General features: G+C 44.2%; 1 protein-coding gene across 2 annotated transcripts in view; it reads left to right on the forward strand.

Annotated features, from left to right (window-relative positions):
• asb2a.1 (ankyrin repeat and SOCS box containing 2a, tandem duplicate 1) overlaps window positions 1-10,162 on the forward strand; it is a 12,325-nt gene extending 2,163 nt beyond the window's left edge. Inside the window, exons 3-10 of one of the 2 annotated variants that reach the window (XM_031314859.2) lie at window positions 279-389; window positions 2,861-3,030; window positions 3,357-3,512; window positions 3,676-3,924; window positions 4,403-4,574; window positions 5,702-6,272; window positions 6,923-7,076; window positions 9,467-10,162. In XM_031314859.2, coding sequence (XP_031170719.1) covers window positions 279-389; window positions 2,861-3,030; window positions 3,357-3,512; window positions 3,676-3,924; window positions 4,403-4,574; window positions 5,702-6,272; window positions 6,923-7,076; window positions 9,467-9,606 — 1,723 coding nt within the window. In that variant the 3' untranslated portion in view covers window positions 9,607-10,162. The remainder of the gene's footprint in view (window positions 1-278; window positions 390-2,860; window positions 3,031-3,356; window positions 3,513-3,675; window positions 3,925-4,402; window positions 4,575-5,701; window positions 6,273-6,922; window positions 7,077-9,466) is intronic. The other variant, XM_031314866.2, reaches the window with a different exon arrangement.
• The last annotated feature ends 3,719 nt before the right edge of the window (window positions 10,163-13,881 follow it).

The raw sequence follows: 13,881 nt of genomic DNA on the forward strand, positions 1-13,881 counted from the left end.
TCCCATGGCACTGTCAGCTCCATCAGTATTGCTGAGTGAAGATGTTTTAAAGATAGAGTGAAGATGTTTTAAAGCTAGAGTGAAGATATAAATAACGCTCCTAAGTTAGGAGACATTTCAGGGAGGAGAAAAAGCAAAGCACAATTTGTTCTGTCTCTATATAACTGTCTGTTTTTTTCGGAGTTTTTCTTGATGTTTTGTTGCTTTTGTGTCCCAGTTGAACAGTGGTCTAACTGTGAGAAAGACGATCTCTGTGCTTTTTGGCGTTTCGTTGGCAGGAAGACGTTTGATGGGACGGTCAGTCGCTTCATGACGGGTTCTGGGAAGAGCATGGTGGCGTACCGTCGACCGGACGGCACTCTGGTCTACATCGCTCCAGAACCCAAAGAGTGAGTCCTGGACACACCTGTTTTACACCTAGATGGAGAGATGGATGGATGGATGGATGGATGGATGGGACAGACATGTAGAATTTATTAGCATGCTTTTATTTAAAAGAAAAAGTCACATATTAGTGTATTATTGCATGTCTCATATAGTCTTCTCAGCAAAAAAGTTCCTTAGCCATCATAGAATTTAGCAAAACAATGATTTCTGGCAGCTACCTAACAGCTGACTCCCAGCAACCAGTTTCATAGCCTGAATATTAAAACTCTCTGCTTCTGGAGGAATTCTGAGGCTCAAAGTCACCAAATTCTGCTCCTAGTGGTGCATAATTACGGTTTGCAAACAGTTCCTGTGTCGTTGTTTTGGGGAACAACTAGGCAGGCCAAAATCTTTTGTGAAAATAGGTTGTTTGACGCCTGTGTAGGAAGGGCGAGACTTTGGCCAGAAGACGTGCTGATGTTTACGGATGACCTACAATTTTCTGATGTTAAATGAGACAAAACTGAGGTTATTGTGCTGGGCCCTAAACACCTCCGAACCTCATTATCTTAAGATATAGCTACTCTGGATGGCATTGCCCTGGCCTCCAGCACTACGGTCAGAAATCTATTTTTGATCAGGATCTATCCTTTAACGCCCACTTAAAACAAACCTCAAGAACAGCTTTTTCATCTTCACGACATTGCCAAAATTAGACACACCCTGTCTCAACACGATGCTGAAAAACTAGTCCATGCATTCGTTACTTCCAGGCTGGACTACTGTAATTCCTTACTATCAGGATGCTCAAATAAAACCCTTAGGACTCTCCAGCTGATCCAGAATGCTGCAGCGCATGTTCTGACAAGAACTAAGAAAAGAGATCATATTTCTCCTGTATTAGCTTCTCTCCATTGGCTTCCTGTAAAATCCAGGATTGAATTTAAAACCCTTCTCCTGACCTACAAAGCTCTAAATGGTCAAGCACCATCATATCTAGAAGAGCTCTTAGTACCTTATTGTCCCACTAGAGCACTGCACTCCCAGAATGCTGAGTTACTTGTGGTTCCTAGAGTCTCTAAAGTAAAGTTATAGAACTGGCTCAGGTTTGCCTTGCACCAGCTTGTAATTATGCTGTTATAGTTTTACACTGCCAGGGGACTTCCTTTGACACACTGAGCTTCTCACTCCTCTCTCTTTCCATCTGTGTGCCTCCATGTCCCAGAAAGTCTTGTTACTAAACTAGCTCTGGGGAGCTTATTCCCCGGAGTCCTTATGTTTTTTTTGCCCAGCAGTTTCCCTTGGATTAGGGTGGCACCTAAATCTTGGTTGCAGCTGTCGCCGTGGTCCTGCTCCACGCCCTGCTACACCCTGCTACGCACTGCAGTGCCCTGCTACATCCTGCTACGCCCTGCTACGTCCTGCTACGCCCTGCTACATCTGTAACTCCCTGCAGTGCCCTGCTACTCCATGAACTACTACAACTACCATTCCTAGTCATAGTTCCATTATCATTATTGTGACTATTATTGCCACTGTTCATCATCCCCCCAACCTGCACCGTCAGACACCTCCTACCAAGAGTCTGGGTCTGTCCCAGGTTTCTTCCTAAAAGGAGTTTTCCTCACCACTGTCGCACTAAATGCTTGCTCTTGGGGGAATTACTAGAATTGTTGGGTCTTTGTAAATTATAGTGTGGTCTAGACCTACTCTATCTGTAAAGTCTGTTTTGAGATCTCTTGTTATGATTTGATACTATAAATAAAATTGAATTGAATTGAATTGAATTGAATTGAATCAATATTTGCGAGGGGCCAGATTTGAGCCTTGAGTTCGAATGTCATCTGTCAAGTTTAAAACTTTGAAAATTCATAACAAATCAGTCGCACTTTGTACCTTTCAGCAACATGTCGGCCCGACTAGGCAGAAACGTTCAGATGCTTTGGTCTTACAGGATTTATGAAGTCCATCACTCAAACATATTATTATTATTATTATTATTATTATTATTAATAAACCTAACTCCTCCCATAGTTCTTACTTCACACAAAAACTGTTGCGCTGCGTCTTCAGACCATTCACCGGACCATTCGTCACAAACCATCCAGACAGATTCATGAATGATCAAAAATTAGCCTGCAGTGTATCAAAATGTTTACTGTAAACAACTGTTAACTCTGCTAACTGCTACCTGTGTCAGAGACAGATAAGGGATTGGAAGTCCACATTTGCTCAGGTGAGAATCAGACAAGGTTAAAAACTAAAGAAACACTCAAGTTTATCCAGATCAGTTCAGGCTGAGAGTCATTAGTCCGAGAGTCATCAATCCGCATTTTATTCATTGGGTCAAATCATCAGAATAGATTCATTGCCAAATAGGATCCACTTACAATGGTTTTTTAACACTAGCGCCATTCCAGATTGTTCCTGAACACTTGGATTGTTCCGTCTCATTCGGACTGACCCTAACCCCTCTGATGGTATTTCCCTGCAGGGAGGAGGAGCCTCTGTTCAAAGCAATCCGTGTCGGGGATGTGAACACAGTAAAAGAGTTGACGATGTGTCCGGGAACAAACCTGATGCTACCAAGTAAACCTGGCTGGCTCGCCATACACCAGGCAGCGTGGTACGGTCAGGACACGTGTCTGAGGGTCCTGCTGTCAGGTAACACACACACATACACACACACACACACACACACACACACACACACACACACACACACACACACACACACACAAACAGACACACACACACACACACACACACACACACACACACACACAGAGACACAGAGACACACACACACACATACACACACAGAGACACACACACGTGACAGTTCTGTGATAGATTTATAGTTCTTTGTCTTTGTCTGTGTCTCTGTGTCTCTGTCTTTGTGTCTCTGTGTCTCTGTGTCTCTGTGTCTCTGTCTCTTTGTGTCTCTCTGTCTCTCTGTGTCTGGGTGTATCTCTGTGTTTCCGTCTCAGCTCAGCGCGGGATGATCAACAAACGGTCGGAGCTTGGCGAGACACCGCTGTTCGTCGCCGTCAGCAACAAGCAGCTTCAATGCGTTCAGGTGCTGCTGGAATCTGCAGCGGATGTCAACATCCAGAACTACGACAAAGAGACGCCGCTGTTCAGAGGTGAGACAGAAACACGTCTTCACTTTTATTTTCGAGAGAATAGCGCAGAGTCTATAGAAGAAAAGAATTCAACAGGAAACACAGACGTGTTCAAAGCAGGATCCAAGAGTCCTTTAGTCTGTCGCTGCAGGTAATGGTAAATGTTTGTGTCCTTGCTGTGCAGCGTGTGAGCGGAACAACGCTGCGATGGTGGCGGTGCTGCTGAACCATGGCGCGCTGGTGAACACTTCCTGTACGCCTCAGGGCTGCACGGCGCTGCATGAAGCTGCGTGTCGGAACAACGTGGAGATCTGTGAGATGCTGCTGAAGGCCGGAGCCAAACTTGAGCTCACCGACATCTACGGCATCTCAGCGCTGTTCAACGCCGCACAGAGCGGGCAGCCCGCCACGCTGCGCTTCCTGCTCACACACGGTATGTTAACTCTTCTGTCACTGGCAGAATAAACAGTGACTACGTTTATGTGCACAAAATATTTATTCTGAACAAGATAATATTTTCCATGGCTAGTGAAAGAGAATATTCCTGTTTACATGCGGCTGTGTAAAACAGGATGACAATGTTTTCCCTCTGGCTGGTGGCCAAAAAACTTCTGATTCTGCCCCTGACCCTGTCTGTCTCTCTCCCTGTCTGTCTCCCTGTCACCCTCGCTCCCTGTCTGTCTCTCTCCCTGGCTGTCTCCCTGTCTGTCTCCCTGTCACCCTCACTCCCTGTCTGTCTCCCTGTCTGTCTCCCTGTCACCCTCGCTCCCTGTCTCTCTCCCTGTCTGTCTCTCTCTCTCCCTGACTGTCTCCCTGTCTGTCTCCCTCACTGTCTCCCTGACTGTCTCCATGGCTGTCTCCCTCTTTCCCTGTCTGTCTCCCTGACTGTCTCCCTGTCTGTCTCCCTGCAGGTGCAGACATGGACAGTCGAGCTGCAGACGGAGCCACCGCTCTGTATGAAGCGACTAAAAATGGACACCGAGAAGTCGTGGAGCTGCTCCTCTCTTACAATGCTGACCCTAACAAACCCGGGAAGACCGGCTTGTTACCGCTTCACATTGCCGCCCAGAGAGGAAATAACACGTAGGCACACAGATCTCAAAGACGTCTTTGTAGTTCAGGTTTTAAATCCAGTTCCCAGACCAGAGCCAGTGTTTCAGGTGTAGAGAGGCTCAGATCAGGACAGCTAACTTTAATGTTGAAGGCAGATGCTGGGTTGTAGTTTAATATTCTACCTGCACATTTCTCTGCTGCTAAAACTACAAAAATGGATCTTCTTTTACCAGTAGTTAAAAATCCACACCATGAAATAGTAACTGGTGAATGTGTTACCTGGGTAAATCTGGAATATAAACATTGCTTTTGTACATGCATTTTAGATGAAGGAGATAAGAGTATATCTGTACTAACAGGAAATATTAAAAAGTTAATTCAAGATAAAATACAGGTAAATGTTGATTAATCTCTAACAGTAAAGGCTCTGACACACCAACCCGTCGGCCGACCGTCAGTCGGACTGATCAGTCTCCCTGAGGTCCAAAAAGTGCCTCAGAACACACCGTAGCGACGCCGACTTGAGAGTACGTTCTGCGCCTGCGTGAGAAGTAATTGGTCTCCATAACAGCAGGCGGTGCTAATCTATATTATCGCCCAAAAAATGAAAACTGGAAATGAGGGAACATCTCTCTAGAACTTGTAAACACAGAGCACGCTGTGGTCAGTCCTTGTTTTCATCAGAGTGGTGATAGTAGTCAAGAAGGATCATTGTTGTCATTACTCGCTGAACGGAAGAACATACGTTCGGCTAGTAATGACAAGATACTGGCGTTGGCAGCTCTCTGATTCGCTAGTCAAGGGCTAGCTCTCCACCAATCAGATTGGTCATTGATTCCGACTGCCCACTGGCCGATTCAACATGTCAAATTGGCCCAAATGAAGGCCGACGGCTCCTCTGACTGACGACGGCACGGAACGCACTGAACAGACTCGAGTCACCGACCTCACCAGACTGTCCAACGGCCGATTGTCGGGTTGGTGTGTCAGCACCTTTACAGACTGACCCTAACCCGTACTACCCTAACCCTAACCCCAACCCTAACCCTAATCCCCTAACCCTAACTAACCCTAGAGTGGGTTTCTTTCATTCTTGTGAACAAGTTACCGAGTTAACCTTTAGTATCTCAGAGTCGGTGTTCTGTTTCCTGTTCCAGCATCGTCTCCATGTTGGTCCCCGTCACCAGTAAAGCCGTAGTGCGGCGGAGCGGCATCAGCCCGCTGCACCTGGCCGCCGAGCGTAACCGCGATGACGTCCTGGAGGATCTGATCGCGGCGGGCTTCGACGTCAACGCCCAGCTGTCCGAAGAGCGCTCAAAGCTCTACGAGGACCGGCGCAGCTCGGTGCTCTACTTCTCCGTCAGCAACAACAACGAGGATGCCGTGCGCTCGCTGCTCGCGGCTGGCGCCAACCCCAACCGCGACATGTTCCGGGCGCTGAATGTGGCAGCGCGGATGGGCAGCATGGAGATGGTGAAGCTGCTGGTGGAGCACGGTGCCGACATCAATGCCCCCGTGCCCACGCACCCCACCACCTTCCCCGCAGTCTACATGTTCTCCATGAAGTACCTGCCCATGTTCAAGTTCCTGCTGGACCACGGAGGCCACGCCCAGTCCTGCTTCAGCTGCGTCTACGCCGGCTGTGCTCATCCTCCAATCACAACCAAGCACCCGGACTGGGACCCGGGATACAGCGACAGGGCACCACAGCAGACGGGGGGCGTTCAGGTGACAGGAGTCTGCTGGAAGGGTTTATATATTCAACTACGAGGGATAAAGTCAACTTTATGTGACCCTAACCGCAGGACGCGGGGGTGTTTAAATGTCCATTCGTCTGTCTACATTTGTAGCTTTTTCTTTCCATTACATTACATTACATTACATTACATTACATTATATTACATTACATTATATTACATTATATTACATTACATGTCATTTAGCTGACACACCTTAAAGGTGCAAACTCCAGACAACAAGAAGTATGTGCAAGTACATTAGCTTTAAATAAGCCAAACTACAAAGAGCCATATGAAAGTGCAGCTTTAATTCTTATTTATATTTATTTAATTTTAAGTTTTTGTCACTTTCGTCTATGTTCAGGTGACCCAAGGTTATTTCAAGTGTTTAAATATAGTACTACACATCAGAGTGATGAAGTCAACTTTACACAACAAAAGTTTAAAAAGCTGACATTTTACAAAACTTTTTCCTTGTAAAAAAGATGCAGTTCTGTGATTGATTGATAGTTCTGTGATTGATTAACAGTTCTGTGATTGATTGACAGTTCTGTGATTGATTGACAGTTCTGTGATTGATAGTTCTGTGATTGATTGACAGTTCTGTGATTGATTGACAGTTCTGTGATTGATTGACAGTTCTGCGAGATGATCTCAGCTCCGAGTATCTGCCGGTGGGCGGGGCCAATCATTGACGTCCTGTTGGACTATGTTGGTCATGTGACGCTCTGCTCCAGACTGCTGGAACATCTGGACAGCTTCTCCGACTGGAGCGGCATCAAAGACAAAGCAGGTGACTGTCCCTTAATTTAGGAAAAATATCTGAAATAGTTTTCTGAGAGAAATGAAACTGTCTTCATTTGATTTTCAGGAGAAAGCTGGGGAAGTCAAGGCAAAATATTTAGACTTTTATTGTCAAAATATTCTGAACTTTTTCCTAAAATATTAAAAATATATATTTTATATAAATATATTTTGTCGTAATATCCTGGGCGGAAACACGAGCTGGATGCTCCTGATTTACATAAAGTAGCCTGGATTCAATGTTATTTTTTAAAATCAAGGCATTTTCAGGGAGACTGAGATGTTGCAACAGTAAGATAAATCGTATATGTATAATAATACATATTCTAAATAAAGCCAACCAAACTCCCTGTAGTAACCTTCCCCATCATGTCTTACAACACGGAAAGACTCCAAAAAACACAAGTTACACAAAGTTACACGAGCCAGTGAGGCCACAGGACCAAGAGACAACTCAGATAGGGTTGGTATCGGTTGGGTTTTTTCTGATGCCAGTGCTAAAGCGATACTTCTAAAACGGTGCCTGAATCGATATAAAAAAGTTTACAATAAAAATAGAAGAGCACAAAACGACAGTCAGCTTGTTTATAATCTGCTGTTGCAGTGTGTCTGGTAGTTTGGTGTTCCAGTGTATCTGGTAGTTTGGTGTTCCAGTGTGTCTGGTAGTTTGGTGTTCCAGTGTATCAGGTAGTTTGGTGTTCCAGTGTGTCTGGTAGTTTGGTGTTCCAGTGTGTCTGGTAGTTTGGTTTTCCAGTGTGTCTGGTAGTTTGGTGTCTGGTGTTCCAGTGTGTCTGGTAGTTTGGTGTCTGGTGTTCCAGTGTGTCTGGTAGTTTGGTGTCTGGTATTCCAGTGTGTCTGGTAGTTTGGTGTTCCAGTGTATCTGGTAGTTTGGTGATGTTCCAGTGTGTCAGGTAGTTTGGTGTTCCAGTGCATCTGGTAGTCTGGTGTCTGGTGTTCCAGTGTATCAGGTAGTTTGGTGTCTGGTGTTCCAGTGTGTCTGGTAGTTTGGTGTTCCAGTGTATCAGGTAGTTTGGTGTCTGGTGTTCCAGTGTGTCAGGTAGTTTGGTGTCTGGTGTCCCAGTGTATCAGGTAGTTTGGTGTCTGGTGTTCCAGTGTGTCAGGTAGTTTGGTGTCTGGTGTCCCAGTGTATCAGGTAGTTTGGTGTCTGGTGTTCCAGTGTGTCAGGTAGTTTGGTGTTCCAGTGTGTCAGGTAGTTTGGTGTTCCAGTGTGTCTGGTAGTTTGGTGGTCCAGTGTGTCTGGTGTTCCAGTGTGTCTGGTAGTTTGGTGTCCGGTAGTTTGGTGTTCCAGTGTGTCAGGTAGTTTGGTGTCTGGTGTTCCAGTGTGTCTGGTAGTTTGGTGTCTGGTGTTCCAGTGTGTCTGGTAGTTTGGTGTCTGGTATTCCAGTGTGTCTGGTAGTTTGGTGTTCCAGTGTATCTGGTAGTTTGGTGATGTTCCAGTGTGTCAGGTAGTTTGGTGTTCCAGTGCATCTGGTAGTCTGGTGTCTGGTGTTCCAGTGTATCAGGTAGTTTGGTGTCTGGTGTTCCAGTGTGTCTGGTAGTTTGGTGTTCCAGTGTATCAGGTAGTTTGGTGTCTGGTGTTCCAGTGTGTCAGGTAGTTTGGTGTCTGGTGTCCCAGTGTATCAGGTAGTTTGGTGTCTGGTGTTCCAGTGTGTCAGGTAGTTTGGTGTCTGGTGTCCCAGTGTATCAGGTAGTTTGGTGTCTGGTGTTCCAGTGTGTCAGGTAGTTTGGTGTTCCAGTGTGTCAGGTAGTTTGGTGTTCCAGTGTGTCTGGTAGTTTGGTGGTCCAGTGTGTCTGGTGTTCCAGTGTGTCTGGTAGTTTGGTGTCCGGTAGTTTGGTGTTCCAGTGTGTCAGGTAGTTTGGTGTCTGGTGTTCCAGTGTGTCTGGTAGTTTGGTGTCCGGTGTTCCAGTGTGTCTGGTAGTTTGGTGTTCCAGTGTATCAGGTAGTTTGGTGTCTGGTGTTCCAGTGTGTCAGGTAGTTTGGTGTTCCAGTGTGTCTGGTAGTTTGGTGTTCCAGTGTGTCTGGTAGTTTGGTGTTCCAGTGTGTCTGGTAGTTTAGTGTTTCAGTGTGTCTGGTATTTTGGTTTTCCAGTGTGTCAGTGTGTCAGGTAGTTTGGTGTTCCAGTGTGTCTGGTAGTTTGGTGTTCCAGTGTGTCTGGTAGTTTGGTGTCCCAGTGTGTCTGGTAGTTTGGTGTCTGGTGTTCCAGTGTGTCTGGTAGTTTGGTGTCTGGTGTTCCAGTGTGTCTGGTAGTTTGTTGTTCCAGTGTGTCTGGCAGTTTGGTGTCTGGTGTTCCAGTATATCAGGTAGTTTGGTGTTCCAGTGTGTCAGGTAGTTTGGTGATGTTCCGGTTTGTGTTTCAGCGCCTCCGCGACCGCTGCTGCAGCTCTGCAGGGTGCGGGTTCTCCAGCTGGTTGGACGTAGGCGTGTGAAGAAGCTGCCGCTCCCCGGAGGTTTGATCCGCTTCCTGCAGCACCAGGAACGATGTGTGGACGACTGCTGAGAGAAACCCTGATGCTTCTTCACTTCATCCAGCTCACTGAAGGCAGGGCACTGATTGTTATTGATTGATTATTATTGATTTTTTTGATCTGCAGATGTTTTACAAATGATGAAAATATGAACAGCGAAACATTTATTTAACCTCAACAACGGTGCATTTAACACAGCTGTGTGGGCAAGCCATAGATGCCCTCGAGTCTCTGAGCTGGAGTCCACACACTTAGCATTCAGATCTTCTTTAGTTTGGGCCTTGTTGTCTGAAGTTTTAAAGCCAAAAATTCTGATGAATGGCACATCAGCTGCCAGAGCATCGACATGTTTGTTTCCTCTCTCCCAGCAGATATGTTACGTGTTTTTTTTGTTTTGTTTTTTTAACTTTTATTTTAACAGGGAAAAGAATCAAATTGAGATTACAATCTCTTTTACAAGTGAGCCCTGGCCAAGAAGGCAGCACGTAGAGGATCCACTTTAACATACAACAAGTAACAGACAGACAGAGATGGACAGCAATAATACATAAGAAATAAAAACAGAAAATCACATTTTAAAAACAAGCGCAGGCATGTTGATATATTAGATTTAGGTAGGACTTGAAGTCAGTATGTGAAATAAAAACCTGCAGTTTTAGCTGATTTTGCAACTCATTCCATGAAGTTGGAGCACTGTAACAAAAAGCAGTTTTGCCAAACTCTGTTTTAGTTTGTGGAACATCATACAGTATGTATCTACTTGATCTTTGATTATGTTCAGATCTACTAGGTGTTAAAAGTGTAGTTAAATATGAAGGAGTATGTCCCGTTATTGATTTGTACACAAAGGTCAAACATGTTTGAGCCTTCTTGTGTTGAGTGAGGGCCAACCTACCATTTCATTTAATACACAGTGATGGGTCGAGCATGGGTTATAAATCTCAGTGCTGAATGATACACAGAATCCAAAGATTTCAACAGGGACATTGTGGAGTGTCTGTAAAACACATCTCCATAGTCTAAAACTGGCAAGAAGGTAGATTCAACCAGCTTTTTCCTGACTTTCTGTGTGAAGCAGGAACTGTTTCTGAAGTAAAAACCCAGCTTTAATTTCAATTTACTGAGTAAATGCTCAATATGCAATTTAAAAGACATGTCTTCCTCCAGTATAAATCCCAGGTATTTGTATGAGCAAACTAATTTTATTGGCCTGCCCTATAATGTGTGGAGCTGAGGCAGGGAAGATCCAGGCTTACGGGTTCTAGTAAAAAACATGTATTTAGTTTTCTTATCATTAAGAACTAGCTTTAATGCATGTAGATTGAGCTGAATATTTTCAATTTGAAGATATAAGTCAATGGGTCAGCAATGATTTCTGCTGCAAATTTTAAAAATATGGGCTCAATCTCATCAGGCCCTGCAGATTTACGAGTATCCAGTTTTTTCAGGGCCATTAAGACCTCATGAATCGTAATAGGCGTAAAATTGAATCTAGGACTATAGTCTCCCGTTGAGTGACATACGTTCAGAATATTTTGATCAGACAATCCACTGAATATAGATCCAGCTGATACAAAATGCTTGTTAAAGCAATCTACCATCTCGGTTCTATTGGTTATTTGCCTTTCATTTCCTCCAGAAAAACGTGATTATGCCATCCCATAATTCAATGCATAATCAGCCAAATTCTGCATGTTTATTTCGGGGGCCGCATTTTCTCAAATACGCCGCACTTTCGCCGCATAAATTGCCGATTTCCGTGCAAAATATGCGGGGCTTGCATGATTTCATAATCCCCGCATTTTGGTTGCAAAAAAGTCACATATATCTTAGCAGAAAGATGAAAAATGTTGCATTTACTTCACACAAGAGCAGCCATTTCCCCCTGTTGCCATGGGAATGTTATGAAGTGACATAATTACGTGATGTGAACATCATCGAAAAGCTGCAAACACCGCGATGAAGCCATGATGAAACCGCAGTTTTTGCAAGTTCCCACAATTTCATTGCATAAAATTGCATAAATATCCCGCATATTCCATTGCATTTTTTAAGAAAACGTGCCGCATAATCAAGGATTTTTGCCCGCAACAATCACAAAAAAACTCCACATTTTTCTGGAAGGACTGTCATTTATTGTTAGTTGATTTGGGAAACCACTAGATGATTGAGTGCGAGATGACTTGATGGTTTTCCAAAACTTAGTTGGGTTATTTAGATTTCTTGTTTCATTAAGATAAAGCTCAGATTTTGCCTTGTGAACCAGGGCTGTGCATCTATTTCTCTCTAAAAGCCACCCAGTCTTTTTCTTGGCCAGTTTTTCTAGCTCTGGCCCAAGCTGAATTCCTTTCGTGAAAAAGCTCAGACAGTTCATCTGTGAACCAAGGATTATTGTGGCCCTTCACTCTGCATTTCTTGATTGGTGCATGCTTATTCATGACCTTTAAAAATAATGTATGGAAATACTGCCATGCAGAGTTCACATCAGGTATTAAAACAAGTTTATCCCAGTCACATGCAAACAAATCATGCAAAAAACCTTAAATATCAAAGTTCTTAAAACACCTTTCTTTAATAATTCTAGGTTTTACTTTTGGAATCTTACAATTTCGTAAAGCTGCTACAGCCCAGTGATCACTGACGTCATCTGGAAAAATTCCTATGTGGGTGAATTTATGGGGTTTATTTGTTAGAATGACATCAATTAAAGTGGATTTGCTTGGGTTCTTAAGATTAGGTCTTGTGGGTGTATTTATGATTTGAGTTATGTTCAATGAATCACAATATTATTTAAACTGGACACTGATGACAACCAATCCAAGTTTAAATCACCAGCAGTAATAGGTGTTATATACTGAACGCATCCAAGCTGGCGCGCGCCATCGTGACGTCAAAATGATGTCATATCCTGCCGGAGCGGAAACGGGAGGCCGAACGGGTCGCAGCTAACGTGATGCCAGGACTCTCACAGTGACTGCAGGTCTCTCTGGTAAACTCACTGGTTAAGATGAGATCTTTATGGTGAATGAAAGGCTTGGTCCAACGAAGTAGCTCATCCAATCAGATCGAAGCATTGACGGCAAAGCTGCTGCCAGTTCTGCCGTTGTTTACCTTCTTCTTCTTCTTCTAGTCCGTAGAAAGAGCAACATCTGTAGCCTTTGCTCATTAGCGCCACCTCTGTTCAGGAGAAGACTGCAACTAGTGTCGCGACCACCAGCGCGGGTATAAATGGTCACGGCGATCTCATGACATCACATTTGGATGCGCCACGTGGGCTGCGTCCAGTATATAAGAGCCTTAAGAGTTCTTTTACTTGCAACTCAGCTAACACTGATGACAGGGAGGTGAGAGTGTCAATAACAGCTGAGGGAGGTCTATAACAGCCAACAATATTCAGATGACAATCATTTCCATAGTGTAAGTCAATGGCTAATAGCTCAAACTGTTTTGGGTTGGACAATGACTTTTTAACAGTTGCATGGAATTTTGAATTTATATATACTGCAACACCTCCTCCCTTACTTGTCTGATCAGAACAAAAAACATTGTATCCCTCTATCACAACATCATTATCTGCAATAGATTTCTTGAGCCAGGTCTCAGACCAAAATGTCAGTTTTGGTCGTCTTGGCCCAGATTTTTACTTGGTCTAACTCAGGCATTAAACTACGAACATTCAAACATTCAAACTACAAACACCAAACAACCTGACACCAAGGCCAGACCTGAGGGGTTGAAAGACAATTTCCCACTGGACCAGGATTTGGATTTATATTACCAGCCATGAAAAGCATCAACATTATCAGACATCGCTGCTTTAGGTTTTTTAGTGGGAAATTGTAATCGGATTGTCCATTTTTAAAGTCAAGACAGGATTTTTTTTGCAGGGCACAATATGTTCTGTAGAATGAGAAGAAAAACTACGTGAGATTTGTCCTTGATTCCATTACAACTGCAATTGGAATCGCTTGAAATGATAGATCCGTGCGTGCGTGTTTTGATGGTCGATGCAGGGGAAAACGTTCAGGGTTACACATATTTTTGCTTTCGGCACAGCCTGGCCTGTCACTTGGATTGAACATGCAGAAAGCTGCCCATATTAGCAGCACTACTCGCATGTTGCCAGCAATGCAGGGAAACACACCACGCGTTACGCGTTACGTGTTATGTGTTATGCGTTACTTATGTAGGGAGGTTAAAGGTTGTGCAGGGAGGGAAAGAACATTCAGCTTATTAGATGTTTCCTAAAAATTAAGATTGTTCACAAGTCCCGCAACTTAAGTAGAGTCTTTAGTCTTTTGAGGACG

The sequence above is a fragment of the Sander lucioperca genome, chromosome 19 (assembly GCF_008315115.2).
Source record: "Sander lucioperca isolate FBNREF2018 chromosome 19, SLUC_FBN_1.2, whole genome shotgun sequence".
Lineage (NCBI taxonomy): Eukaryota > Metazoa > Chordata > Actinopteri > Perciformes > Percidae > Sander > Sander lucioperca.